The sequence below is a fragment of the Pistacia vera genome, unplaced genomic scaffold (assembly GCF_008641045.1).
Source record: "Pistacia vera cultivar Batoury unplaced genomic scaffold, PisVer_v2 Contig17, whole genome shotgun sequence".
NCBI classification, from domain to species: domain Eukaryota; kingdom Viridiplantae; phylum Streptophyta; class Magnoliopsida; order Sapindales; family Anacardiaceae; genus Pistacia; species Pistacia vera.
Genome location: NW_022195789.1, coordinates 226767 through 253075, shown reverse-complemented (window position 1 = coordinate 253075; position 26309 = coordinate 226767). Strand labels below are relative to the sequence as shown.

Sequence of the window (26309 nt, the reverse complement as noted above, 5' to 3'; positions counted from 1 at the left end):
TCTTTCTCATTTGATGGTGGGTAAATGATCGTTTTTTAGAATAACAATCATTAAACAGATTTCACAGATTGTTTATGAAAAATTACTCAATATCTATAGAGTGCCCAATGTTTAAAGAAGAGGTATACTCAAAAAATATTGAAAATTGAAAAATCATCAGCAAGCAAAGAAGAGGTAATAGAATTAATCATATAATTTTAGTTTCAGAATTTTCTTTTTTTTTTTTAAGCAAAAATGAGCACTAGTAGATTATTTTAGTTCATACATCTTAAACTGAAAATAAAAAGTTATACATACCCTGCTCATTCTGATTGGAACAAGAATCTTCTGCTTACATGGTTGAAGACTTCACTTAAGTTGGTGTTTCTTGACAGAATTATCATCCCACAAACTCAGACAGCTTAAATTATCAAGACACAATTAGGAAACTTCCAGCAGCAAAGTGGTATTGTCTACTCGCTAATAGATATTATAAGGAAACACTAACGATTACGAACAAATTGATATAATCTCACAAAGAAAAGTGGTAACGATACAGTAGTACCTTGATATATTGTTGTAATGAAAAAAAATTGGAGCAGAGAATATGCACCAGTCATATGAACTCCAGCAGTAAGGTCAAAGTAAGCACAAGTACTCTTCTTAAATGATTTAGAAACTTAAAGACTAGCTGACATTATTTTCAAAAAATGGTCTTCTGCTTTACAAATCTAAAACCCAGAAAAAGAAATATTCAATCTATGAGGAAACCAAATTACAAGGACAAGATGCTTTTCCACCATTTTTGCTCTCAAAATACAATACTAATACATTCAATTTATTTTCGTAGACACTTGTTGCCCTTGCCTGCAAATACAATGTACCAACATCATTTACCTGAAAAGAAATTTCATTAAAATTTAAACCAAATAACGGGCTGTAAAAAAAAAAAAAAAAAATCAAATTAAAACAAAGAACATCACATCCCAGAAACAATACTTACCAATAGATCCAACAAGGAATATTTACCATCATTCTAGATGCACATTGCTTCACTTTGTAGGTCTTATCTGCAAAACAAAGTTTGCTGTTTCAAGCACCAATATCAATATTTATCCCAAAAATTGTCCACAATCATCAAGACCTCTCATCTCCTCAAAGTTGCAAAATAATTGACAGGAAAATAAATTTCAAATTAGAACAAGGCCCAGAGTTTAAATATCAGGATTCTAACCACTAATACCAGAAGAATGCAACACCCAGATACCCAAAGGCCAAAATCCCTTATATTTTCTTCAGTTAAATTATTGATTTAAAATTTTTTTACTAATTAAATAATAATTTAAATCCTTCCAATTGGCTGCCCGCCCCCCTAGTAGGAACTATACCCAAAATACCCTCATATTTTTGGTGCTAAATTATAGATTTTAAATTCAAAAATAAATCCGAAAATAAGTAAATAAAGAAAATAATATTCCTCCAACGGCTCTTTTAGGAGCCGACTCAAACTAGTATATAACTGCCTCTGCCTCTGTCCCGCCCATTCCCTTATTTCCAAATTCCCCCCAATCTCTTTATTTCTCTCCAAGATTTTCTCTAACGTTTACCTCCTCTGCAATCATGTCGCTAACTCTTCCTCCTGGCTATAGGTTCGTTCCTTCTGATGCTGAATTGATTGGCTTCTATCTCTACAACAGGGTACATAATTTACCTTTTCCCTGTGATAGCGTTCTAGAATGTGACCTCTATGGCATTCTAGAACCCTGGCAAATTTGGGAAATGTATGAAGGCCCCAAATTGTGTAAGCAAGATCTCTACTTTTTCACCCCATTAAAGAAAATATCCAAGAAGGGTTCAAAGATTTGCAGGAGGGTCGGTTCTGGAACGTGGAAGGGGGAAGATGGAGAAACAGAAATAAAAGATGAAATTACCCACATGAAAATTGGGTCCAGGAAAAGGTTCCGATATGAGAATAAAGGCTCGGAACACCATGCGGGTTGGATAATGCATGAGTATAAACTAATTGGGCATGATGTGTTTGTTGTCTGTAGAATTCGGAAGAATGAAAGTGATGAAGACGCGGTTGTGAAGAAAAGAAAGAGAAAGTGCAACTCCAAAGAAGGAAAGGTTGAGAAGCATCTCTCCAAATGCTCAAGGGTTGAAGAGAACCCAGTGCATTCACAATTGCAATGTGTGGATGAGAATGAGGGTGAGGCTCAGTCTGAATGTGAAGCACCTTCACCACCGCAATTACTTGGAGAAGAAGTTACAGATGACGATTACTCTAGCTTTTTTGAAAATCTTATTCTCATACCACAGTCTGAGCATGAGGCAGAGGCAGAAGCAGAGGCTCATTCTGAATTACTTACTGAAGAGGTTAATGATGATATAACAGATGATGATTACTTTACCTTCCTTGAAAAGCAAGTTCTGATATCACAGTTTGAGAATGAGAATGGGCATGAGCATGAACCTGAGCCTCTATCGGTTGGAGTTGGAGGAGAGTTTATTCCTGAAATCAGAAATTTTTACTCTTCCAGTATTGGTGAGCTTTTTCCTGGAGAGAATTTTGCAGATTTATTATTGGAGAAGAGGGTTTTTCTGATACGACAGATTCCAAAAAATTAGATGGAAGAGCTGTTTGTTCTTGTGTTAGAATTAGCTATCATTTGCAATGTATACGTATAGTTATATCTGTTTCAGCTTCTCTAGAATTGTATTTTGTTTGGCAAAATTAATAAAAAAGATAATGTTGGTTTTGTTGTTACTTCAGTATAAACCCTAAAGCAATCAATAACTTTTATGTTTTGAATGAATGAACTCTAAAGTGTTGTTCTACAATTGTTAATGGAGTATTTCTGTTGTTTGGCTCATCTGTTCACGAAGTTATCATTCTTATCAGCATCTTGAATCTGATTAGTCTTTTTCAACTTGTGTTGCACACCACTAGTAAAAGGATCATCCAGCTCTTGAGAAGGCAAATAATACATTCTCCTATCAACTGCTGTCCAACAAAGAGGTGGCGGAACATAAAAGCATCTCTGGAGCAAAGGATGCTGCAAGGCCTCTGCAGCAGTTGGCCTCTTGCAAAGATCCCAGGAACAAAGTGATTCGATAAGGCTGACAGCTTCTTTACTCACCGAAGGTAGCAACACAGAGACATTCAAACCAGTTAACTCTGGAAATCGGTAGTTAATAGACCTCACTCGATAAAGTCCATCAGCCCAAAAATCCCCAGTAGAACTCTCCCTATCACACTGCATATATTGTACATTTCATCTCCCTCATTAGCCCCCGGAAAGAGACGTAAGTGTGAATAGCTCAACCATTATAGCTCCCATTGCCCACATATCAACTTTAGAGCTATAAAACTGTGAGTGAAGCAACACCTCCTGGGCTCGATACCAGCGCGTCGAGACATACTCAGTGTACAGTGGACATGAATCAATCTCCCTTACAAGACCAAAATCAGCAATCTTGATCACATATTTCAGAACAAGCAAGTTCTCAGGCTTCAGGTCCCGGTGGAAATATCCATTCTGGTATAAGTAATTCAGACCCTGGAAAACTTGAAAACACAACCTTCGAACTTCAGCTTCAGCTTCAGAGATTCTTTCTCTTTCATTAGTTCATAAAGGTTATCGTTGAAGTGAATGCTCGAAACTTCACCGTATTGGAGATTAGTGGAACGTTGTCGTTTGGGTCAGTTTTGAGTTGGATCTTGACTATAGATCCAACTTCAATCCAATGCCTGGAGATCACTCTACGGGTCAACGATATAAAAAGGAAGAAGAAATTTCAGTTCACCCCAATTTTCTCCTGCGAAGCATTCTCTGTAGTTGTTGTGTTCTCTGATTAGGGTTTGAAAAATTGATCGACTTCGGGAGCTGGAAGAAGAAGATGAAGGCTCTTCTTTCCCATAATAAAGTCGGCCTCGCGCTGGGAAAGAATCCCAAGAAGTGGTTTGAAGAGAAACTAAAGAAGAAGGAGAAGATTGACGAAGAAGCTTATAATCTGATCATGATGAACCTCTTAGACATCGTACTGAGGAAGGTTGATGGAATCGAAACCTCTTTAGGGTTGTGGGGTAAGCTCGAATCTCTATATGCTCTCCAATCTGCTCTCAACTTAGCTTTCCTTAAAGGTGCCCTATTTTCTTATAGGATGGACAACAATAAGACCATAGAGGAAAACTTAGACGAATTTTTGAAAATGACCCTCATTCTAAAGGGAACTGATCAAAAATTGGGGGAAACCAATATTGTCATGATATTACTAAATTCATTAAGAGTAATGCTAGAGTTACCGACGGTAGTACACCGAATTTGTGCACCGAATGACGTGACAAAATCCTGAACGTTGATTAATATTAAGTTAAAATTAATCAACGGTCAAGATTTTGTCACGTCATTCGGCGCACAAATTCGGTGCACTACCGTCGGTGGCTGTATTATTTTCTATTCATTAATAAAAGACTACCCAATAGTCAAGAATGCTTTGTAGTACTTTGATACTGTCCCTAGTTTTGACTTAATAGTAGTAAGACTTAAAGTTATGGAACTAGAATTGAAAGTATAGAAACAAAATGGTAGCAACTAGGGGTGGGACAAAAAATCTGAAAATCGAACCAAACCGAAACCAAACCAATTTTCGGTTTTTTTTTTTTTAAATCGGTTCGGTTCCGGTTTGGACAAAATAAAAAGCTGTCTAACCGGTTCGGTTTTCGGTTTAAGAGAATTCCCAAACCGGTTAACCGAAACCGAAATATAAAACCGGTTTTTAGGCTAGAAAGCCATAAGTATATATTCAATATAAAATTCTAAAATAGAGTTTTCATTTTACACTAAACGCTTCACCGCCACCACCCATCCATCCACCATCCCTACTGAATCAGTTAACCTTTCTCATCACCGTAACCTTTCTCTTCGGCGAACGACGACAACAGTGACCCCCACGATCGTCGATCACAACTCCACGAATGATCAGCGAACGATTCAGCAAGGTAAGTTGTGACCTGATTTGAATCTCTGATTTAGCCCATTTCTTCTTTTAATTCATTTGTTATGGGTGCTGTCAACTTATTGAGATTCATTTGAGCTGATCATGTTAATTAAAATAGAGCTTTTGTTTTGTTGGTTCTGAACTTCTGATGGCCATGCGTGTTTTTTTTTTTTTTTTTTTTTTTTTAAATCTGTGCGAGTATGGTTGCGGTGATCATGCGAAAGGTGTCATTTGTTATGATGTTATGTTGTGTGGGTATGAAAAAGGTAGAGAGTTGTTGCAAGAGGAGAGTTTAAAAAAGCATAGAAGATGTTTGATAAAAAGCCCGAATGTTTTTTTTTGCTACTGGTTTTTTCTAAGCATGGAAGATATCATTTGTTATGATGTTGTGTTGTGTCTAGATTCCTTTTAGAAGTGGAACATGTAAACTGCCTGTTGAAAAGTGATGTTAATTAATTGATTATATGCATGAAGAAGGAACTGATTATGTGAACGAGCTACCTACTTATGATGTATGCTGGTTTGATTAATTAGTTTAGTATGCTGATATATATTGTCATTGATGATTAAATGGTTTGTTTTGTGTGCAATTGTGAAGTTATCAACAATTTTGTATGCTGGTTTAATTAATTAGTTTAGTATGCTGATTTAATTAGTTTAACTTGAATTGTTGATAATTATAATGCTGAAATTTTGATCATTATTTCTTATTATTATAATGCTGAATTGTTGACATTATTTTGCTTTTGCTTCTTATTCAGCTGCAGGTTGAAAAAGTCTTCAGATATGAATGTTGAAGTTAGGGGCGTTTTAAGATTGTTGGAAGACTTTTTTTATTTTAGAGATCCAATTGTAATTTGCAAATGTTTTCACTTTTTATGCTAATGTTTTTATTAATGAGTAATCAGTAATGTATAATTTTTATTTCATATTCTGGATTCAGCATTTGAAAATAGATAATTTAATGTGTTTTTCACACAAAGAATAAAACAACAATACCCAAAAAAAAAAAAAAAAAAAGTACAAGAAATTACAGATATTTGAATTTTGGGATTGAGATGTAAAAAATGCAGAATTTAGGGTTGAATTGGAAAATCAGTTCAAAACCGGTTAACCGAATCGGATATTCGGTTCGGTTCAACTTCGGTTTATGCATATAACCTGTTCGGTTTTGGTTTAGCTTTTTGCTTGAACCGAATAACTGGTTCGGTTAGTCGAATTATCCCACCTCTAGTAGCAACCTATTTGTTAGGGGTAAACTTGAAACTAGCCAACTAGCAAAGTGAAACCAATTTAGTCAGGGGTTCAGAAACAAGAAAAAGGGTAAATGGAATAATAAACAAAAGTCTGAATCTAGAAAATGTTTCTTCTGTAACAAAACTGGTCACCTGAAAAAGAATTGTTTTGAGTGGCTTAAGAAACAAAAACATAGCAATACAAAGAGTAATCTTGCCTCCACTAAAAGCCTAGAAGAAGAACCAAAGGTCCTTACAGTGTCTATATCAAACAGTGCTAGAAAGTGGGTATTAGACTCAGGGTGCTCATTCCATATGAACCCAAACAGAGAATGGTTTCAGGATTTTGAAGACTATGAAAATGAGATCGTGTTTATGGGGAATAACCATGCTTGTAGAGTAAAAGGCATAGGTAGTATAACACTTAGGCTTAGAGGGGAGAAATTGATAAAACTGACTAAAGTTAGATTCATCCCTGAACTCAAGAGGAATCTTATCTCGTTAGGAACCTTAGATGAAACAGGTTGTTGCTATAGGGCTGAAAATGGGTGGCTAAATGTTTATAGAAACCAAACCTAATTTCGAAAGAGGAAAAAAGGAATGGGTTATATATCCTATATGGTGATTTCTGTTCAGATTGTTTCAATACTGCCTTAGTCTCCTTAAACCTATCAGTTACTAAAAAATGGCACCTTAGAATGGGCGATATGAGCCAGAAAGGGTTAAATATTCTGCGTAACTAGGGAATGTCTGGTAAAGAGTCTGTTTCCACCTTATAATTCTGTGAGAATTGTGTTTTAGGTAAGCAACATAGGGTGAGCTTCCCAAAGGGAACTCACCTAGCCACTAGCTGCCTTAAGTATCTCCATTTTGATTTGTGGATGAAAGAATTCATACTTAGAAAGGGTAAAATTGGTGTAAAACATGGTATAAGGTCATATGACATGTTATTGAAACTAAAAGGGTGAAATTGTTACCTTTTATGCTTTATAACTTTTGTAACTTGGAAAGGAGTTCAAGATCTTCAACAAATTTGATGAAAATCCTCAAAGTAAAGTCCACCCCAAGATGAAGAAGAGAGAGCCGACCATGAGAGCTCAAGACAGAGATTTTCAATCAAAATGAAAAATTAGATTAAATTTGGGAATAGCACTTATTTATATACAAGGACCATTTTGCAATAATTTGAAATTGTTCTCAAGTCCTTGAATTAATATGAATCCTATATATTAACACTTAATACAAATTTAATATTGTTTCAAGTCTTTGAACTAATTTCAATTTAATATCAACTCTTAATATTAAATCATTATTGATCCTAGGTCCTTGAAACAATTTCAATTTAATATTAATCCTTGATTTAAACAAATTTATAATCAAGGCATATAAAATAATCCCATTTAACATTTGACTCATTACTGAATTCAATTCAATAATATATTTTAGTCCATAATTGAATCTAATCCAATAATGAACAAATTACCTTATTACCCTTGGTAAGTGCTAGCTTCCATGAGTAATCATTTCTCACCAATACATAAATTTGGATACACACGTTTACATCTAAATATCGTTAACCTTTAACGATATGTATTACTCTCTTTTCTCATACTTGTTTTTTAGGTGTGACCACTTAGGTTCAATGTAACCTAGCCGTGGGCCCAATATCGCAGTCCGATATGTTTCGTTATAACTCTTTATGATCAAAACTCCCATCGATCATGGTAGACATCTAGAATTGCTCCATAACCCCTAAGCCACAATGAAGTTAAACTCCAAAGAACCTTTTTTCCCGATCGTATGTTTTATGTAGTAAAATCCCTCTGTCGTCTAATCCCGATTAAGTATAGGTTCATGGTATGTCAAAACCCTTAACTTAATCTTTATCCAAATTGTCAATCAATACAATAGAACGTGTCATCATGAAACTCCTTTTCTTATGACTATTTTGTACTCTGGCTAGAGATTTCATTTTTCCAATGTTTATTGACATTCGCCTGGGAACTTGGGACCAAACTATTTCGAATCAACGGATCCCATCTTAACCATCACTTTTTCTTGCACATGAATAACATATGATCAAACTGGCTTCTTACACAAGACATGACTAGTCTCGTGTATATACACCATATGAATCATATGCATCCTATGTCGAGTCCAACCGTGATGTCTCAGGTCTAAGGATCAATGGTACACTAGTATGATCCTACAATGTATCATTGACCACATTCTAAATGTCCATGTGATTCATCGTAATCGGTCATTTTCGATAAATAGTTCACCAACCTTTTATCCATGCTAATGCCCTTGTGATATACCTCTTGTAATCACCCACAGTAATACCATCACATGATATTCAATAGAAGCATTCAACATACCTACTATGCAATGTTATTGCCCAATTAACATTGCTTAAGTAAGGAATGCTTCGATGATTTGATCTTCTAAAGATCCGTATCATTCGGACATTTCACATGCATTATAAATTGTATAAATGAAGCAATAAACAACATGTGAAAATAGAACTCTTTCTTCCATTCTCAAAAGAGTATTTACAAGATATAATACCCTGAAACCAACAACACGATTGGTTCCTAGGGCATACACTAATATTGGGGGCCTGAAAAGGCCAGGTCCCATGGGGGGAACAACTATTTTATGTCTATTATGGATGATTACAATAGAAAGGCGTGGGTCTACCTTTTAAGAACTAAGGATCAAGCCCTATCCAAGTTTAAGGAGTGGAAGTTACTTGTAGAGAATCAGTTAGAAAAGAGAGTGAAAGCCTTAAGAACTGACAATGGGCTAGAGTTCTGGAATGCTGAATTTGATAGATTTTGCAGTAAGCAAGGCATTCTAAGGCATAGAACAGTAAGAAAAACTCCTTAGCAAAATAAGGTTGCTAAGAGGATGAATAAGACCCTCCTAGAAAAGGTAGGATGCTAATTATTCATCTTAGGGCTGCCAAATACCTTTTGGGGAAAGGCTCTGGCCATTACAGCCTACTTGATAAACAGAAGTCCATCCATAGCTATAGATTTCAAATGCCTCAAAGAGGTGTAGGCTGGGAGAAGGCCTGATCTTAGTCAACTAAGAGTGTTCGGGTGTGCAGCCTATGCACACACAATAGGAGGGAAGTTAGAGCCTAGGTCCATCATCAAGAAAGGACTTAAGGATATAGACTTTGGGATAGAGAGTCACCAGGGGTAAAAATCATTATAAGTAGGGATGTGGTGTTTAATGAAGGGCTATTAACCATGATGCAGGCAACCATAATACCTTTGAAAATTCAAACCACTCCACTAAGACTACACAAATTGAGGTGGAGCCTATGGTATAGCAAGCTAAACCACCTTAACCTGAAGATGAAGAGGTCCTTGAAACTCAACCAAGACCCAATGGTCCTGAATTAGAAGATGAAGAAGTTGTAGCAGGTGCACCTGAACCAAAACATGATGAATTGGGGCATTATCAATTTGCAAGGGATTGAATAAGGAGAGAGGTAAGGCCCCCTGCTAGATTTTCATATGTTGAACTAATTTTTATTGTCTTACTTGCAAGAACAGAGGTGTAGAGGACATAACCTCAGTCATATGAGGAAGCTATGAGTTCCAAGGAGAAGGACAAGTGGAAGACACCAATGGAAGAGGAAATGAGGTCACTTGAGGTAAACAAAACCTGGTCATTGGTTCTTAAACCAAAGGACGAGAAGTTGATCCAACGTAAATGGTTGTTTAAGATAAAAGATGGTGTTTTAGCTACTGACCCACCTAGGTACAAAGTTAGGTTAGTGGCTAAGGGGTACACCCAACATGAGGGGATAGACTTCAATGAAGTCTTTTCCCCCGTAGTAAAGTACAAGACCATTAGACTAATGCTTTCTATAGTTGCCCATCATAACCTAGAGTTAGAACAAATAGATGTGACCACTGCCTTCTTGCATGGAAATTTAGAAGAGAAAACTTACATGTGTCAACCAATAGGCTTTATAGACTATAGAGTACCTGAACATGTTTGCCTCTTACATAAGTCCTTATATAGGCTAAAAAGTCCTCTAGGCAGTGGTACAAAAGGTTTAACACTTTCATTCTAAGCATAGGGTTTACTAGGAGTAGATATGATAGCCGTTTTTACTTTACTTGAATGAGAACATGTCTATATATCTATTATTGTATGTGGATGATATGTTTCTAGTTAGTAAGTCTAAGTCAAAGATACTTGAACTAAAGGGCAAACTCAAGGCTGAATTTGACATGAAAGACTTAGGAAATGCCAAGAAGATTCTACGAATGGTTATAACTAGAAATAGGAGCAAATATGAGCTGAAAGTTAGTCAACAATCATACCTTAGTAAACTGGTATCAAAGTTTGGAATGGAAGATTCCAAATTGGTTTCTATGCCCCTTGCAAACCATTTTGTGCTAAATAAAGGTCAATGCCGAAAAACTGAAGCAAAATTAATAAAAATGGAATTTGTCTCCTATGCTAATGTAGTTGGATATGTGATATATGCAATGATAAGCACTAGACTGGATCTATCATTTGCCATTTCTCTGTTGAGTCGATTTATGGCTAACCTTGGCAGTGAACACTGGGTTGCCCTAAAGTGGGTGTTAAGGTATATTAACAGTTCTTTCAATGTTGGGTTAGAGTTTTGTAAAAGGCATGCTTCACTTGACTTGGTTGGCTTTGTAGATTCGGATTTTGCAGGTGACAAAGATACTAGAAAGTTAACTACTTTGTATTACTTCACTCTCGGTGGAAATTGTATAAGTTGGAAGTCTTAGCTTCAGCCTGTAGTGGCACTCTCATCGACTGAAGCTAAGTTTATTTCCCTTGCCGATGTGTTCAAGGAAGCCCTTTGGCTGCAAGGTTTATTAGCTAAATCAAATCTGACCAAGAGGAAGGTAATCATATACTCTGACAGCCAAAGCGCAATCTACTTAAGCAAGAATCTAATTTATCACGAAAAGACAAAGCACGTAGATGTTCGCTTTCATTTTGTAAGGGACTTAGTCACTCAAGGAGTGATTGATTTGAGGAAATTTTCCACTGAAGATAATCCTACTGATATGGGAAAAAAGATTGTCTCCACTGCCAAGTTCAAGCACTGATTGGACTTATTGTTCGTGAAGTAAGCTGTGAGGGGCAGGAGCTATGAGGGATCTGATTTGGGCTTGCTGCACTAGAGGAGTTTCAAGCATTCAAGGTGGAGATTGTTGAAGTGAATGCTCTAAACATCACTGTATTGGAGATTAGTGGAACGTTGTTGTTTGGATCAGTTTTGAGTTCGATCCTGACCATAGATCTAACTTCAATCCAACAGCTGGAGATCACTCTACGGGTCAACGATATAAAAGGGAAGAAAAAATTTCAGTTCACCCTAATTCTCTCTTTCAAAGCATTCTCTGTAGTTGTTGTGTTCTTTGATTAGGGTTTGAAAAATTGATCTGAAATCTTGTTATAACTTGAGTGATTCTTGAGTGATTAGGTGTTAATCATTCAGTGAAGGGCGTGATAAATCTTTTTCTAGGGATTCCAGGTATAGTCTCTCTAGGGTCAGGTTACGGGTTGTTTTCAGGTTGACAAAGGGAGATCTTGACGTTTTCTTGAATCCGGCTATAATTGTTGATTCAATATTAATAGTAGTGCAACGAGCTCCCCACTTCCGGAGCTCAACATGGATGTAGCTTGCTCAAATCTTGAGCAAGTGAACCATGGTAAATCTTGGTGTTTGTGTGCTTGTTTCTTTGATTCTTGTGTGTTTATTACAATTTGTTTTTGGATTTTTGGCATAATAGTTACAATCCATGAACTCAAACACAAAGTATACAACATCGTTTTCCTTCACCAGTTCTTTGAGCTTCACAATGTTTGGATGATTAAGTTTCCGCAGTGACTTCACTTCCCTCAAATTCTTGCATTCCTCCTAGGAATGATACCTCTTCTTCAACACTTTGATCACCATAACTTCTCCAGACTACTTGTTGACAACTTTCCATATGCCCTTGAAAGCTCCACTGCCAATTTCTTTGATGAAATTTTACCTCTCCATGGTTACTTCTAGAACAAGTAACAACACGAAAAAAAATTTTCTTTACTCAAGAAAAGCTCACAGGAGAACAAACCCAATAATTTTTTGACACTGTTCAAGCACTGAAGCCTTTATAGAATCCACAGCCTCCATAGTGAAATCTTTCCCGGAAGAAGAGATTTCTAAACTTTCTCGAGAAACCCATAAACAGCAACGAGAGAAGGATGTTTGAGAACTAAAATCTAAGCAATTTTCTAAGGTGAAGTAATATATAGTATTTAGTTTTGGGGAGTTCAAAGACAGTATATATTTGAACAACATAAGGATTGTATTTATATTGAATCATGGAGTTATTTAACTTGAAACGAAGGTTTTTTTATTAGAGAATATTTCATTTATCACCCCTGAGTTTTGAAAATTGACTTCTTAACACCATTCTTATTCAACTAATGATTGTTTTATTATTTTGCCCTTTTTCAAACATGATATTTTATTATTCAGAGTTACAATAATGCATAATTTTTTCTTTTTTTAAACTTTTAAAGAGATTATACTGTACTAATTTCTTGATAAAAAAAAGTTTCTAATTAATTTTTTTATAGAAAAAAATTGTTGGTTATCTAGTTATGAAAATGTCTTACCGATCAGTTTTTCGATGTAGTGCAAAACAATGTTGAAATATTGAATTATCTTTTCAAACCAAACTCTTTCTGAATTAAAACTAAACAACATTACAATAATTTTTTTTTTTAATATATAATGAGTTTCAGTTAAATAAGCTTTTCTAATCCATAGATAGTTGGGATATTGTGGCTCGTTTTCCTATTTGTTCCCATGTTAAATTGTATCTTTTTAGGAAAACTCTTTAGTAAAGAATACAATTCTAAATAGGAATAGAATTATAAGAGTTATATTAGGAATTTAAATGTGAATTATATTAGGAATAGAATATCGCATATACTACCTATAAATATAGGGAAGAGAACCAATTCAAGGTTATGAGAGAATGAGAGAATGTGAGAACACTTGGTATTTGATGTAAGGGTTATTAAACACCATGGGTAAAGTGTCTTAGAAACTAGGGTTGTTTCTGCTCTGGGTTCTGGGTTGAGCGTGGTTAGAAACTAGGATGTTTCCGCTCTATTTTATGTAATGGGTTTATGGTGTTGTGTACTCTTGTATATCGTGTTCATGAAACTATAGTGGATTTCTCTCATCCGTGGATGTAGGCGTGTTAAGCTCAACCAATCAGACTATTGAATTTGGCAGTTGAAGAAGATACTAATTCGTTTTATAATTAAGTATAATTGCCTTGAAATAAGAGATGACCTAGCCTTCCAAAATATAAACCAGCTTTTGTTCATCATTATTCCATCTCCGGAATAGAAAAAAGAAAAAGGAAAAGAAAGAAACCTACAGAAGATAGAAGGGAAGGAAGAAGATAAATCATTGTCGAGTACAAAAGATTTCGAGGAAAGAGGCATCAACATTTATCCAAACTGGACCAATTTTCAAGCTTTATTGGTGGTTGCAGGTTTGGCTTCTTTGAAATTGAAAGAAGATCACTTGAAGAAGAAGAAGCAGCTGCCTGTCAAGAGTAATGGGTTCTTAAAACTTGATAAAGGCAAAAGCAAGAATGCTTCAGGAATTTGTATGGCTTATGATGGAAAGAAAGCAAGATTTCCCAAAGAAAAGGGTCTCAAGAACCCTATGAAAGAAGAGAATTCTAGCGCTAGGCTTTCGCCTCAAAAGGTTGGGAAACTTCTCGGTGATGCCATGAAAAGCTAAGGAGTTTTCGACGACGAAGAGCATGGAATTTATCAGCAGAAAAAGAGTTGAAAGGAGAAGTCAACTTGATTGATATCCCGGAAAGTTTGAAGGAATATATCGAAAAGAAGCGGAATGGTACTGAAATTAAGCGGCTAATATAGAAATCTTTGTACTTCTAATGTTTATCAAAACTTGTTGTCCATTCCAATGAATCTGGTAGAGCAAGAGTTCTTGACTCTAGAAGAAAAGGAGATTATCAGAAAGGAGGCAGGCTGAAAGTGTTTTTTATTAAGCCTTCACTTGAAGTTTGTGAAATAGTTTTGGCGAAATGGAATAGTTCGTATGCGCTGATAATAGAATGGAACAATGTTAAAGTTTGGAATGAGCTTAAAGAAGGTCATGAAGTCCAAGTATGGTTGTTCAGGTCGCCGGAAAAGCTTCCTCTTGCCCTTGTCATTCTTTAGAGAAGCTGATAAGAAGGTGGTGATGACGTCTTGGGTAAGACAAATATATCATCTTAACGTGTTATATACTCATTCATTAAGATTCATTTGTAGTTATATAGAAAATTTAGTCTATTATTCTCGAAATCCTCAATCTTCCATGCCATTGACTGTATGTACTTGATAGGGTTTGGGATATGATCTTTTTATATGAGGAACAAAGACCTCTAAGAATAAGAGATAGAAAGATTAATTGACAAAATTCTTCATTGATAACTACAATCTAGATTAAGGCTATTATATAGCCTTACGCTTGATTGCAAATGACTCCCAAAAGGACTCTGATTACCTAATTCAAATCTAATAAGATATTCTATCATAATTATAAAAGGATAACAAGATAATCCTAATTCTATTCCAATAAGATAATAGCATAATTATAAAAGACTTAACATAATTATAAAAGATAATGATAAAAGACTTAACATAATTATCCTAATTCTAAAATAATCTTAACATTGCCTCCCTTTTATGCTTGCAAGGTATGGCACCATCAACAGCAGTTATCCCGGTTCATCCTTGTGGTCATCATCCTCCTCCATCAGTAAGAGAAAGAACTTGGCCCTACAATGATACCTAGGTTGAAAGCACTCATCGCAATTATAGCACAAACCTCTGTTGCGCCGTTCTTTCATCTGTGCTGCCATGAGTCACTTAACAGGCAAGGAATCTGATTGGTTTGGAATTGGAAAAGGGCTTGCTACGCTAATGGAACATTAGGAGTTGATTTACAAGGATTGCAAGATTGGGGGCCGGTAGATTGCAAATACAGGTGTAGATCCTATAGCTTGTCCTCTTGCAAGCAGGCAAGACTCATGGCATGGTTGAGGGTGTGAAGCCGGAAGGACTACACCTCCCTTTAGATTTCTTGTTTGAACCCTGATACAAAGCAACTTAGAAGGAGCGTACCTGGAAGGCCAAAAACTTGATTAGAGAGTTCCTCAAATTCTGTTTGATAAGCAACTACAGAACTTGCTTGAGTAAGTTTCGCCAACTGCCCTTGGTAATCCACAAATTTCGAAGGCCCAAAATGAGCATCTAAATCCTGTAAGAAAGAATACCAAGAACGAGTCTGCCCATTGGAATGCATCCAGCGATACTAAGAGAGAGCTGGCCCCTCCATGTGGAAGGAAGAGATCGTCAATCGTTCAGTAGGGATATTAAACCTCCAGCCACGTGGATCTGTGCCATCAAAACGAGGAACTTCTAAACGGAAAGACTTGGGAAAAAAACTCTTAGAAGTCGATCCTCGTTGCCCAGTGAAATCTGAAGATGATTCACCAGAATGTTGGTTTTGTTGGCAGGTTTGATCAAACTTGTTGTTTAGAGTTGAAATCTGCAAAGTAACATCTTGAAACCACTTGTCAAAACTTCCAATTTCTCTGTTAAAGAAGTGAGAGTCTCTGCCTAGGCAGATTGTAGGGTTGTAATTTTAGCAAGCTACTCATCCAAAAGACGCAAGCAAGTGCCTTCAACCATAACTAGAGAACGAGAGCACCAATGATAGGGTTTGGGATAAGATTTGTTTATATGAGGAATAGAGACCTCCAAGAACAAGAGATAGAGAGATTAATTGACAAAATTCTTCATTGATAACCACAATCTAGATTTAGGCTATTAGATAGCCTTACACTTGACTCCAAATGACTCCCAAAAGGACTCTAATTGCCTAATTCAAGTCTAATAAGATATTCTATCATAATTATAAAAAGGATTAATAAGATAATCCTAATTCTATCCTAATAGCTAATAGCCATAATATTAAAGACTACCTAATAGTTAAAGATACTAATAAAAGACTTAAATAATATCCTATTCTAAAATAATCTAACAATACTTCACCTATGTTTCATTCTTAATTTTGGGCACAATGGGTGTTCTCCAAAATTTTCACCTCTAAGACAGTATGTTATGGTTATAAACTTCTTGGAAAATTGCATTCTCCTCATTTCTAGCAACTTGGCAATGTTTGGTGAACAAGTGTAACTGCGTAGAGATTAACTTCGTCTTGATGTCTTCAAACAATTCAAGCCCGCATTTATTTGTGACTATTGTCGACAGTGGTGGGCAACCACAAAAGTAACCAAATTTTTGTGACAAACCATCTTAACCTGAATGACGAAAATTATAGAATATACAGTAACATTACTAAAAAACAACAAAAATACATATGTAAAAGTGACTGATTACTGGTATCGGTCACTGTTAGTCAGAAAGCTCTCTGTCCAAAAGACTGAAAGTGACTGGCACCTAGGCATCGGTCACTATAAATGACCAAATGGCAGGTGGTCGGTCGAACTATTATCCAATTGATCGATATCTATATCGATCAGTTTACTTCAATCACTTCAATTGATCGATAGCTTGTATTCGATGATGCAAACAGTGACTGATAGCTTGAGTATCAGTCATTGTCGATCATTTGGATAGATGACTTTTGACCGAATAGAACCGACAATGACCAATACCTTAAGTGTCGGTCAAATATGCAGACGACCACATTGCCTTATCGTTTCAAAGTTGGATCGATATTTGAAAAATTATTGGGTTGAGATTTTTGTTATATGAGATTTTAAATTAATGTGAGACTAAGAGTTAGAATCGCTTTAATTCACGGTGTCCTGATTTTAAGAAGCTCATTTTATAAAGTTGTGTAAATATCTTCTTGTTTTTTATTTTTTTTGTTTAGCAATGGTTATGTCGTAACTCTGATAAACATCTGATACTCTGTTATTTTCAGACTTGGACTTCAACTCAAGGACATAAAGATTAACACTATATGCATATATTAGTTTCCCCTTATGAAGTTTTTTGCGGTGTGTTGGACAATTGAGAAGGTACTTTCACTTAATGCATCAGGTATTACATTTTTCCGAACTGACAACATTTGTTCGAACGTCGAATGGATGACGATGCACACAATACGATAATAATTGAAGTGTGTCATAGCTGGTGTACATGAGCCGCGACGATTGTTGCGTCCACAATAAATTATATTCCTAGTAGTGATAACTAACAATCAATTTATTAATAAAAATTCATATAAAATTGTAAGAAATAGTGTTTTAGCAATCTCTGCCCTATTATCAACAAAGAAGACCATAAAAAGATAAACTAATAATTTTTTCTTTGAGATCAAAGTCTTGATGCATCTGAAATCTCATCCAAGTTTGGTCAGTTCAAAAAGTAAACACGTGTTAACCTTTCTTTTTTGAATTATCTAGCCTAGTTTCCATAGAAAATTTCATTTAAGCTTATATAGGGGGTATGGTTGTAGCGTGTTCCGTGGCCCTAGGATTAGGAGATTCCAAAGGTGGGAAAGAGGATACCTCATATATCTAAGAGAAAAAAAAAAAGTCAATCAAATGCAGTATAGTTTTTGGAGCAATATGAATATCATCATTTGTTCAACTATTTTGGAACCTTTCAAATACCAGAAAGTCCTTTCAGTAGTACATACTTTCCTTACATTAATTAGTATTCAATGTTTTAAAACCCAACCCGGCTGAAACTTGCAAAGTGGCACGAGTCTTAAGGTGACCGGTTTTATCGACGGGTCAACTAGTGTCCAAAGGTTTTAAATCTAACACAAATACTCGTAAAAATTACTGTAAGTCCCTATGTTTGAATCTTGCAAAAACACCCCAAACACCATTTCGGTGTCGACAAATAGGGCCCTATTTTGTTGACACACACTTCCATCACCACGAAAACACTTCTCTCCGTCTCCTGACAAAACCCATCTCACCCCTCCCTCGTTCACCTCCCCAATCGCGCAACAATAGGATTTTTCTGGCAACATTGTTTTGCGATTTTCGATCGATTCACTCACCGAAATATGACGCAGTTGCCACCATTGTACTCATTGACAGTTTCTCTTAAAAAACCCTAACATTCAAGCCTTCAATTGTTCATGGATTGAAGTACTAATTCTAGGGTTTTGAATAAATAGGAAATTTACAACCCGGCTAGTGAAGTGCTGGGTTTTGGTTCAAATGGTTGGGCAGGATGGGTTTTAAAACAGTGCTTGTGTTAATGCCTTATTTAAATGATTAGGCTTGGAAACTTTCTGTGGAATACAACCTCCAATAAAGTATGACACATTTCACATGGTGACGTATGACCTTTGGCTGCTTTGTTATGTTTCGAAGTACCAAATATTTTGAAAATTACTTGATGCTTGAGATTTGGACAATTCCACGTCTCACTCATCTTCTCAACTAACACCTTTCGATCATTAGAACATGCTCTAGTTTAAACATCACGCCTTGCTGGCCTTTAACAATGATATGACATTGAGACACACAAATAGAAAAAAATGTTACAGGATTGACAAAACTTCAAATGGGAATAATAGATCGAGTTGAATGACATAAATCCGTCTATATTTTCTGTTAATGCACCTTCGTCAGCGCATCATCATTAGTTTCCATACTGGAATAAGAAACAACACAAACAGATGGTATAGCTGCTTAATGACTCACATAATGTTTTTCCCAAGGGCAACATAAGTTTGCTATTCATACTCAACTATTTAACTTACCAATCCATGTGAGAAAGGTGCTGAGAATTCTAGTGCTAGCAATAATCTGTTGATTAAAAAAGGAAGCCAGAAAAATATAAGAAGGTGATACTGTGAAATCATGACGAAGTATAAAAGCAAAAACAAACAGATTAAATTTCTTATCTATGTAAACAACTTCTCATATGCAAATTCAATACGGGTATTCTGAACATCCACCACAAAAAATGTTCTTTTCCAGCATCTTTCAACAAATTATGAAACTAACTCAGTAGGAGAAATGTGAACTTCAACCATTCCGCGTTAAACTATATATAAGCAAATAAAATGAATCAACTATCTCATTCTCAAAGCTAATAATTGTGGCATACATGATTGCATAAGAAGAACAATTGTAGAAGGCCTAGCTTCATAAATTGAAATGAACTTTCTAGAAATACATACTTTCTTCATATCATCCAAAGTTGTCAATTCACCCTGCAAATGACAAACTACAAGTGTAAAAAAAAAAAAAAAAAAAAAAAAGGGAAAAGGTATTAAAAGCGTAGAAAATAGATAAATGTAAATAAAAGAGAAACACACACCGTCTCTAAAATTATCAATGTGCCACTTAAAAGGAGAGAGATCATAGCTTCTAAGACAAAACCAGTCCATAACTTTACTCAAAAAAAGAAAGTTTAATTGAGTTTTCCATTAGTCCAATAACTCTGCAAATTAATGAATTTATGGAAGGCAAACTGTAACTGCCACTTAGCAATCAAAAAAATTTGCAGGAGGCTTATTGGTGAAGAGCCTGATTGAAACAACCATAGTCTGCTTTACACCCCCATAATTATGGAACAAAAGAGCAAATAGTAAAGCCAAAAACTTAGAACCAAGTAAAATAACACTCTTCTTTTCTTTCCCTATTCTACCCTTCATCCCATCCATCAAAAATCCCTAAAAACCATGACTGAGTGAAATTGAATACAGAAACAAGATCGTCTCAGAACATTGTGACCTAGCAAAGTTACTTTGGGGGCCTTCTAATAATAAAGCATATATTAAAAAATTATTTCTAATATATTCTTGCCTTTTGAGATGCAAAATCACTAGGAGAGGTGGACATTGACCAGCGGGCTAAGGGTTAGTGTGGTGGGGATTTGGAGAGCAGATGCTGGAGAAGTGAGGTGGGTGAATGGGTGATTTCCAATGTTGGATTGACCCAAAAGACTGAGAAGTATGGCCCAAAAGGTATCGTGGCCAACTATGGCAGAGTAACAGATGAGGTTGAAAGGGGTTTTGGTTAGAAGGCTGAAGGAGGAAGATGGTGGTGTTAGGAAGGCCAACGATGTCAGGTAATGCCGAAAAGGCTTGAAATGGCTATTGTAGCGGTGGAGTCTAGTTGCGAGATTCGTAAAAAATTGTCAAATTGAGGGCTTTAAGCTGGGAAACCACTTGAAATGATAAAGTGATGGTTCCAGTCGATTTTGTGAGAAAATCAACCGGAATCAGCTTCGAACGGCCGGGCGGTAGAGAGAGTGGAGATGATTTATGTGTATGCCGAATTTTGGGATTGAAATAGAGGTGAGTAATTTGAGATATGTAAATGACCATTTTAGCCTTTCATTTTAAAAGAAATTCAAGTGGTAATTAGGGGTGTGATAGAATATATGAAACTAGGGTTATAAACTTACTATTCGTAAACTTTGGGTGGGATATATGTAAAAACGTTTATAATAAATTTGGGCCTTTCATTTTTTGGGAGTCCCCTTGGATTGTCCTAGATAAGAAATTATATACTATTTTTATTTTGTAAATATTCAAAAAAAAAAAAAAATTTATAAAAATTTGGCCCTTTTTTGCCCTATTTTTTTGGGGGCCCTAGGCAGATGCCTCACACTGCCTACCCTTGAGTGGCCTTGGTATCATATACTCATTCATTAAGAATTTGTAGATATATAAAATTTAGTCTATTATTCTCTTAATCCTCAATCTTCCATGACAGACTATATGACTTGATAGGGTTTGGGATAAGGCTGTTTATATGAGGAATAAAGATCTCTAAGAACAAGAGATAGAGAGATAATTGACAAAATTCTTCATTGATAAATTACAATCGATTTGGGCTAGTATATAGCCTTAAGCTTGATTCCAAATGACTTCAAAGGACTCTAATGCCTAATTCAATCTAATAAGATATTCTATCATAATTATAAAAGGATAATAGATAATCCTAATTCTATCCTAATAGATAATAGCTAAATTATAAAAGACTTAACATAATTATCCTAATTCTAAAATAATCCTAACATTGCCTCTCCTTCAGCTTAACCTTGTCCTCAAGGTTGCAAGGTACGACACCATTAACATCAATGATCGGGTTATCTCTCTGCTCATCATCCTCCTCATCAACAAGAGAAAGAACTTGGACCTATAGTGATGCCCAGGTTGAAAGCGTCCATCGCAATTATAGCACAAACTTTTGTTCACCATTCTGGATCTATGCCCACCATGTCAGAAAATATCGATAACATGCACCTTTGAACGTTGCCTGCATTGCACACCAGAAGGGCATGCAACGAAAGGCAAACGTACCAAAAGGACATGTAACGTGGTCTTCTTGGTCTTCGGGCAACTGGTACTTGGTGTATATCGGAATAGCCATCCAGAAACAATAGAAGCTTGCCCTGTAAGTTTTTCTAGGATTTGGTAAATAAATGGGAGCGGAAAAGGTCTTTCCTAGTGGCTAGGTTGAGCGTCATAATCAATGCAAACTCTCCATCCTGTAGGAGTACGGGTGGAATTCGCTCACTTTTTCATTTTCAACAATGGTGAGGCCACTCTTCTTAGGTACAACATGGGTTGGACTCACCCATGGCTGTCGGATATAGGGTAAATGATACCCGTATCAAGCCATTTGATCACTCTTCTCTCACCACTCCTTATGTTCGGGTTTAACTTCTTTGAGCTTCTGCACCGGTTTAGCATTCTCCTCACAAATATGTGATGCATGCACAAAGAAGGGCTAATACCTCGCAAATCGGCTACCGACCAACCGATGACTTTCTTAGGTGTTGTCAAGACCGCACTAATCTTTCCTCTTGCTCCTATCTAATGGTTGGCGGCCAATTGATTCACGGAAGGTCTTGTTGGGTCCTAAAAACAACTTTAGAGTATCAGGCAAAGCCTTCAACTCTAAGACTGGTGGAGACTTAATTGACCTCAGTTGTGTCGTCTTAGACAAGATGGTAAGGGTTCATACTTGCTGTTTCCAGGTCGACGCTTTAGAGTGGGCGACCTAGCTATATACGCACTAACTCCTGAATCTCAGACTACGACACTCAAGCTAGATATCTCTTCACAAATGGATTTCATAAGAGTAAATTGCATCATCACATAACATCTGTGGGCGTGAGCCGTCCACTAGACTATCATAGCATCAACCATGAACACTCGTTATCATCCTCACGCATCGTCCTAAACCAGCATTAAACACATTTAGTCTCAGTTTCCTATTCCCAAAAGACACTTCCATCTCTCCTGATCTACAGTTAATGTAAGCATTTGCCGTTGCTAGAAAAGGTCTCCCTAAATAATTGGTGGCATACTTCCGCTGCTGTATACTCCATGTCTAAGACAAGAAAATCACAGGAAATATAATCCTCAACCTTAACTAACACGTCCTCACTTAGGCCCCTAGCATTTTGAGACCTCGTCAGCTAACTGAGTATGACTTCAGTCGACTGGAGCTCACCTAAGTTAAACTGTTCATACACGGAAGGGGTAATAATTTCAACGCTCGCCCCTAAGTCTAAGAGTGCTCTATCAAATCGTGATATTACCTATCACACAGAAATAATAGGAGCTCCAGGATCCTTCAACTTCGGGGGATGCGGTTTGAGACAACCGCACTACATTTTCTGTAAATGTACAGTTTTAGGTGTGTGAGATTTCATTTTCCTCTTTTGCGTTGCACAAGTCTTTGAGGAATTTGGCATACGCAGGTACTTGCTTAATGGCATCAAGAGTGGAATGTTATTTGCACCTGCGTAAACAACTCAATCATTTCATCCATCCTAGCGCTTTCCTAGTAGTGGGAACATTTGGGCTCTAAGCACTGAGGAAATATGCTCTCGGTATGTATGATGCAGGGGATGGTTCATTCTCCAACTTTTTACCTTACCGATCTTTGAACACTTGACTTACAAGAGGCCCATCTCACTCTCTTGGCTTGGTCCCTACCTAGACTTTCCTCTTCTCTACCCTAGATTTACTTCCCTTTAGCCTAATTAGCTCTCAGCCGCTCCGAAGAGTTATCACGGCTTAGCTGTTCATAAAACCCTCTCTGCTGAGAAGAACCACTAGGTTACCTATGACTGACTAGGCAATTGGCCTTGTTCCCTCCTATGACTGCTTCGGCTCATTTGACCAATATGGTGTCTCTAGCTTACTAAGGATTGGGGAATGGAATGTAGAAGCTTGGGTATCTGCTCTAAATCCTGGAACTAGCATTCATGCCAGCTGTTTGTTCCTGCATGGTTTGGAGCATTTGAGCATCATTGATTAGTGAACGACACTGGAGTAGGCTACTGAACGGGAGGTGGGAACCTAGGTTGGATGGGTGGTTGGATTGAAGGTTGCTCCCTATAATTGCCTTGCTGATTGGAAGGATTGTTCCTGTATGGCATATTATTAGGGACATTCTAAGGTGGTTGTGGCTTCCATGAAAAATTAGGGTGGCGTAGCCACCCAGAATTGTATGTGTTCGAGTACGGATCGCTCCGTCTCTGGAAGCCTTGTGCAACTTGCACTTGCTCCTCAAAAGAGTCAGGGGCAGGTTCCTCAACCGGATGGTCAAGAGTGGAGTGCATGGCAAAAACATCATAGTTTGCCTTCTGAGATGATTGTGTAGAGGATTGCCCTTGTATAGATAGAAACTGGTCAAATCGGTGGGCCAACACCTTTAACTTGGAACTAATGTCATCTAACTGTGACACCTCATACACGCCACCCTTCTTGGATGGCTGTTCTGAGATAGGCATTCTAGACGCAGAAATGTGGTGCATTGAATTTTCACTTAAGGTCTCGAAGAGTTGCCATAACTCATTCTCATCCTTGTGCATAAATGTTCCTCCACAAGAGGCGTCTGCCATATTCCTATTCCTCTCGGTCAGTCCGTCATAAAAACTACGAACTAATTGCCACCTAGGGACTGCGTGATGGGGACACTTCCTAAGCATTTCCTTCAAACGTTCCCAACTCTCATAAAATTCCTCGCCATCAAGTTGAGCAAAACTAGTAATGACTCGTCGTATGCTGTTGGTTTTACCAATGGGATAATACTTTTTTAGGAATCCTTGTTGCATTTGGGTCCAAGAGGTAATGGACCCTGCTGCCAAAGAATTGAGCCACTGTTTGGCTCGATCCTTAAGTGAAAATGGGAACAAAATTAAGCGCACGACATCTTCATTCACATGTTGAAGTCTAACTGTGGAGCAAACCTCTAAAAATTCATCTAAGTGTTTGTATGGCTCCTCATTTAAATTCCCATAATAATTTGGCAACAATTGGATGACACTAGTTTTGATCTCATAGTGCTGTGTCTGGACATTGGGGATATGGATACATGAGGCTGAAGTGTAGGTGGTGGGTGCGAAATGTTGGCTAAGGGGCACATGTGCGGGTTCATCCTGGTCAGCCATCCTACGTGCTTGTTTTCTATTCTTCTTACAAGTGCGTTCAATTTCAAGATTCAAAGGTAATAACTCTTCGTTAAAAGACCTTCTAGTTTGCATTCATCAACCAAACACACAAAAGGCTCAACAAGCAACGCAGCAACAATGTCAAAGAAAATAAACTAAATGCAAAACCTAAGAAACAAATTTTACTAAGCACACGAAACAAAACTAAAACAAATCTAAAATCTAACGAAACTATACTCAATGAAATTTCCCACAACAAAATGTTTAATCAAAACTAAATTTATCAATGCAACCTAAAAGAATTTAATACTAAGGACAAAAATTAAATCCTAGGAATAAAAGAAAAATCAAAGGTTAAGAGAATTTCACAATCGGGATGTGCAGGATCTTCAATGCTCACGACACGCTGAAGCGTTTTCCCAATTGCAATTTTCCTGCAAAACAAAAACAAACACAAATGAAACTATTCCAATGAAAATAAAATAAAACAAAGTAAAAATGAAATTACGCAAACAACCTAAAAAGAAAATAATTAACTAAAAATGCAAAGAGACAAACTAAACGGGACACAAATATTAAACAATTCACCCAAACAAATAATCACAAGAAAGAAAATAACACAAACAAAACAACAAAACAACAAAGACTAAAATAAACCTAGAATAAAAACTAATAACTACCCAAACACACAAAGTCAAAAGCACGTTGCTCCCCGGCAACGGCGCCAAAATTTTGTTAGACCGATCGTCACAGTCTAAAAATTAAACCTAAATACCGTAGTAGCGGTAAGCAGGATCGAATCCACAGGGAGCAAGACTAACAACCTAATGTATTTTAAGTAGCGGAAATGAAATTGGCAATGGATTAATGAAACTAAATAGACTAAATGCAAATAATGAAATAGTGCAATTAAAACTAATAAAAACTTTATAATAAAAATGTTGCCGTTACGGTTTTGGTTCGACACGAGACCGACTCACACAATTCTCCTCCACCCTCTACGATCCCCTAAACCTACAAGGCAAGGTAAATCAATGAAATGGTTTCCCGACACTCTAGGTATAATCTATCCTGTCTCACCCGATCACTCAAGTTCGATTGGTTAAAGACTATCATTGAACGTCGATAAACGCTACAAGGCAATACCACTAGTTGGTACGCGATTAACAAATACAATCTGTCAACACGTAATATCCAATCAACCAACTTCACAATAAACGCAACAATAGTAGAAATTAAATTAAATCCAAACACAACTCAATTACAATCGATGCGAAGTAATGTAAGCAATATTCATCATTTAATTATTCCAAACCAACGTTTATCATTCAGCAAGTTCTATGAAAATATTAAATCACAATGGACAACAATATTCATCACAAGTTATGCCCAAATCATATTAAAGTATCGAAATCAATCATGAAACGAAAACAAATATAATCCGAAGCACAATACTACCAAATGTCCTATAATCGGGCTCATCCAACTAGTCGAGAGCTGATGAGGAGAGTCGTGGAGTCAATCCCGATCTCGCCTATGCCGTAACAGACAACCGGGAGCTTAGCCGCTCATGGTGGTGAT

The 26309-nt window shown here is 36.7% G+C and overlaps 1 protein-coding gene, 1 long non-coding RNA gene and 1 pseudogene across 2 annotated transcripts; 1 reads left to right on the top strand and 2 right to left on the bottom strand.

Moving 5' to 3' along the window:
* Nucleotides 1-302: 302 nt before the first annotated feature.
* Nucleotides 303-1273, bottom strand: LOC116125724. Its single transcript, XR_004127375.1, has 3 exons — nt 1214-1273; nt 983-1049; nt 303-846 (listed from the first exon to the last, which is right to left on the bottom strand). It is a non-coding gene; the product is annotated as an uncharacterized LOC116125724 (long non-coding RNA).
* Nucleotides 1274-1599: 326 nt separating this feature from the next.
* LOC116125723 (NAC domain-containing protein 68-like) lies at nt 1600-2607 on the top strand. The gene has a single exon (XM_031411441.1). It carries the CDS (start codon nt 1600-1602, stop codon nt 2605-2607), a length of 1008 nt encoding a protein of 335 aa, XP_031267301.1.
* Nucleotides 2608-2849: 242 nt separating this feature from the next.
* Nucleotides 2850-26309, bottom strand: part of LOC116125722 — a 45170-nt pseudogene continuing 21710 nt past the window's right edge.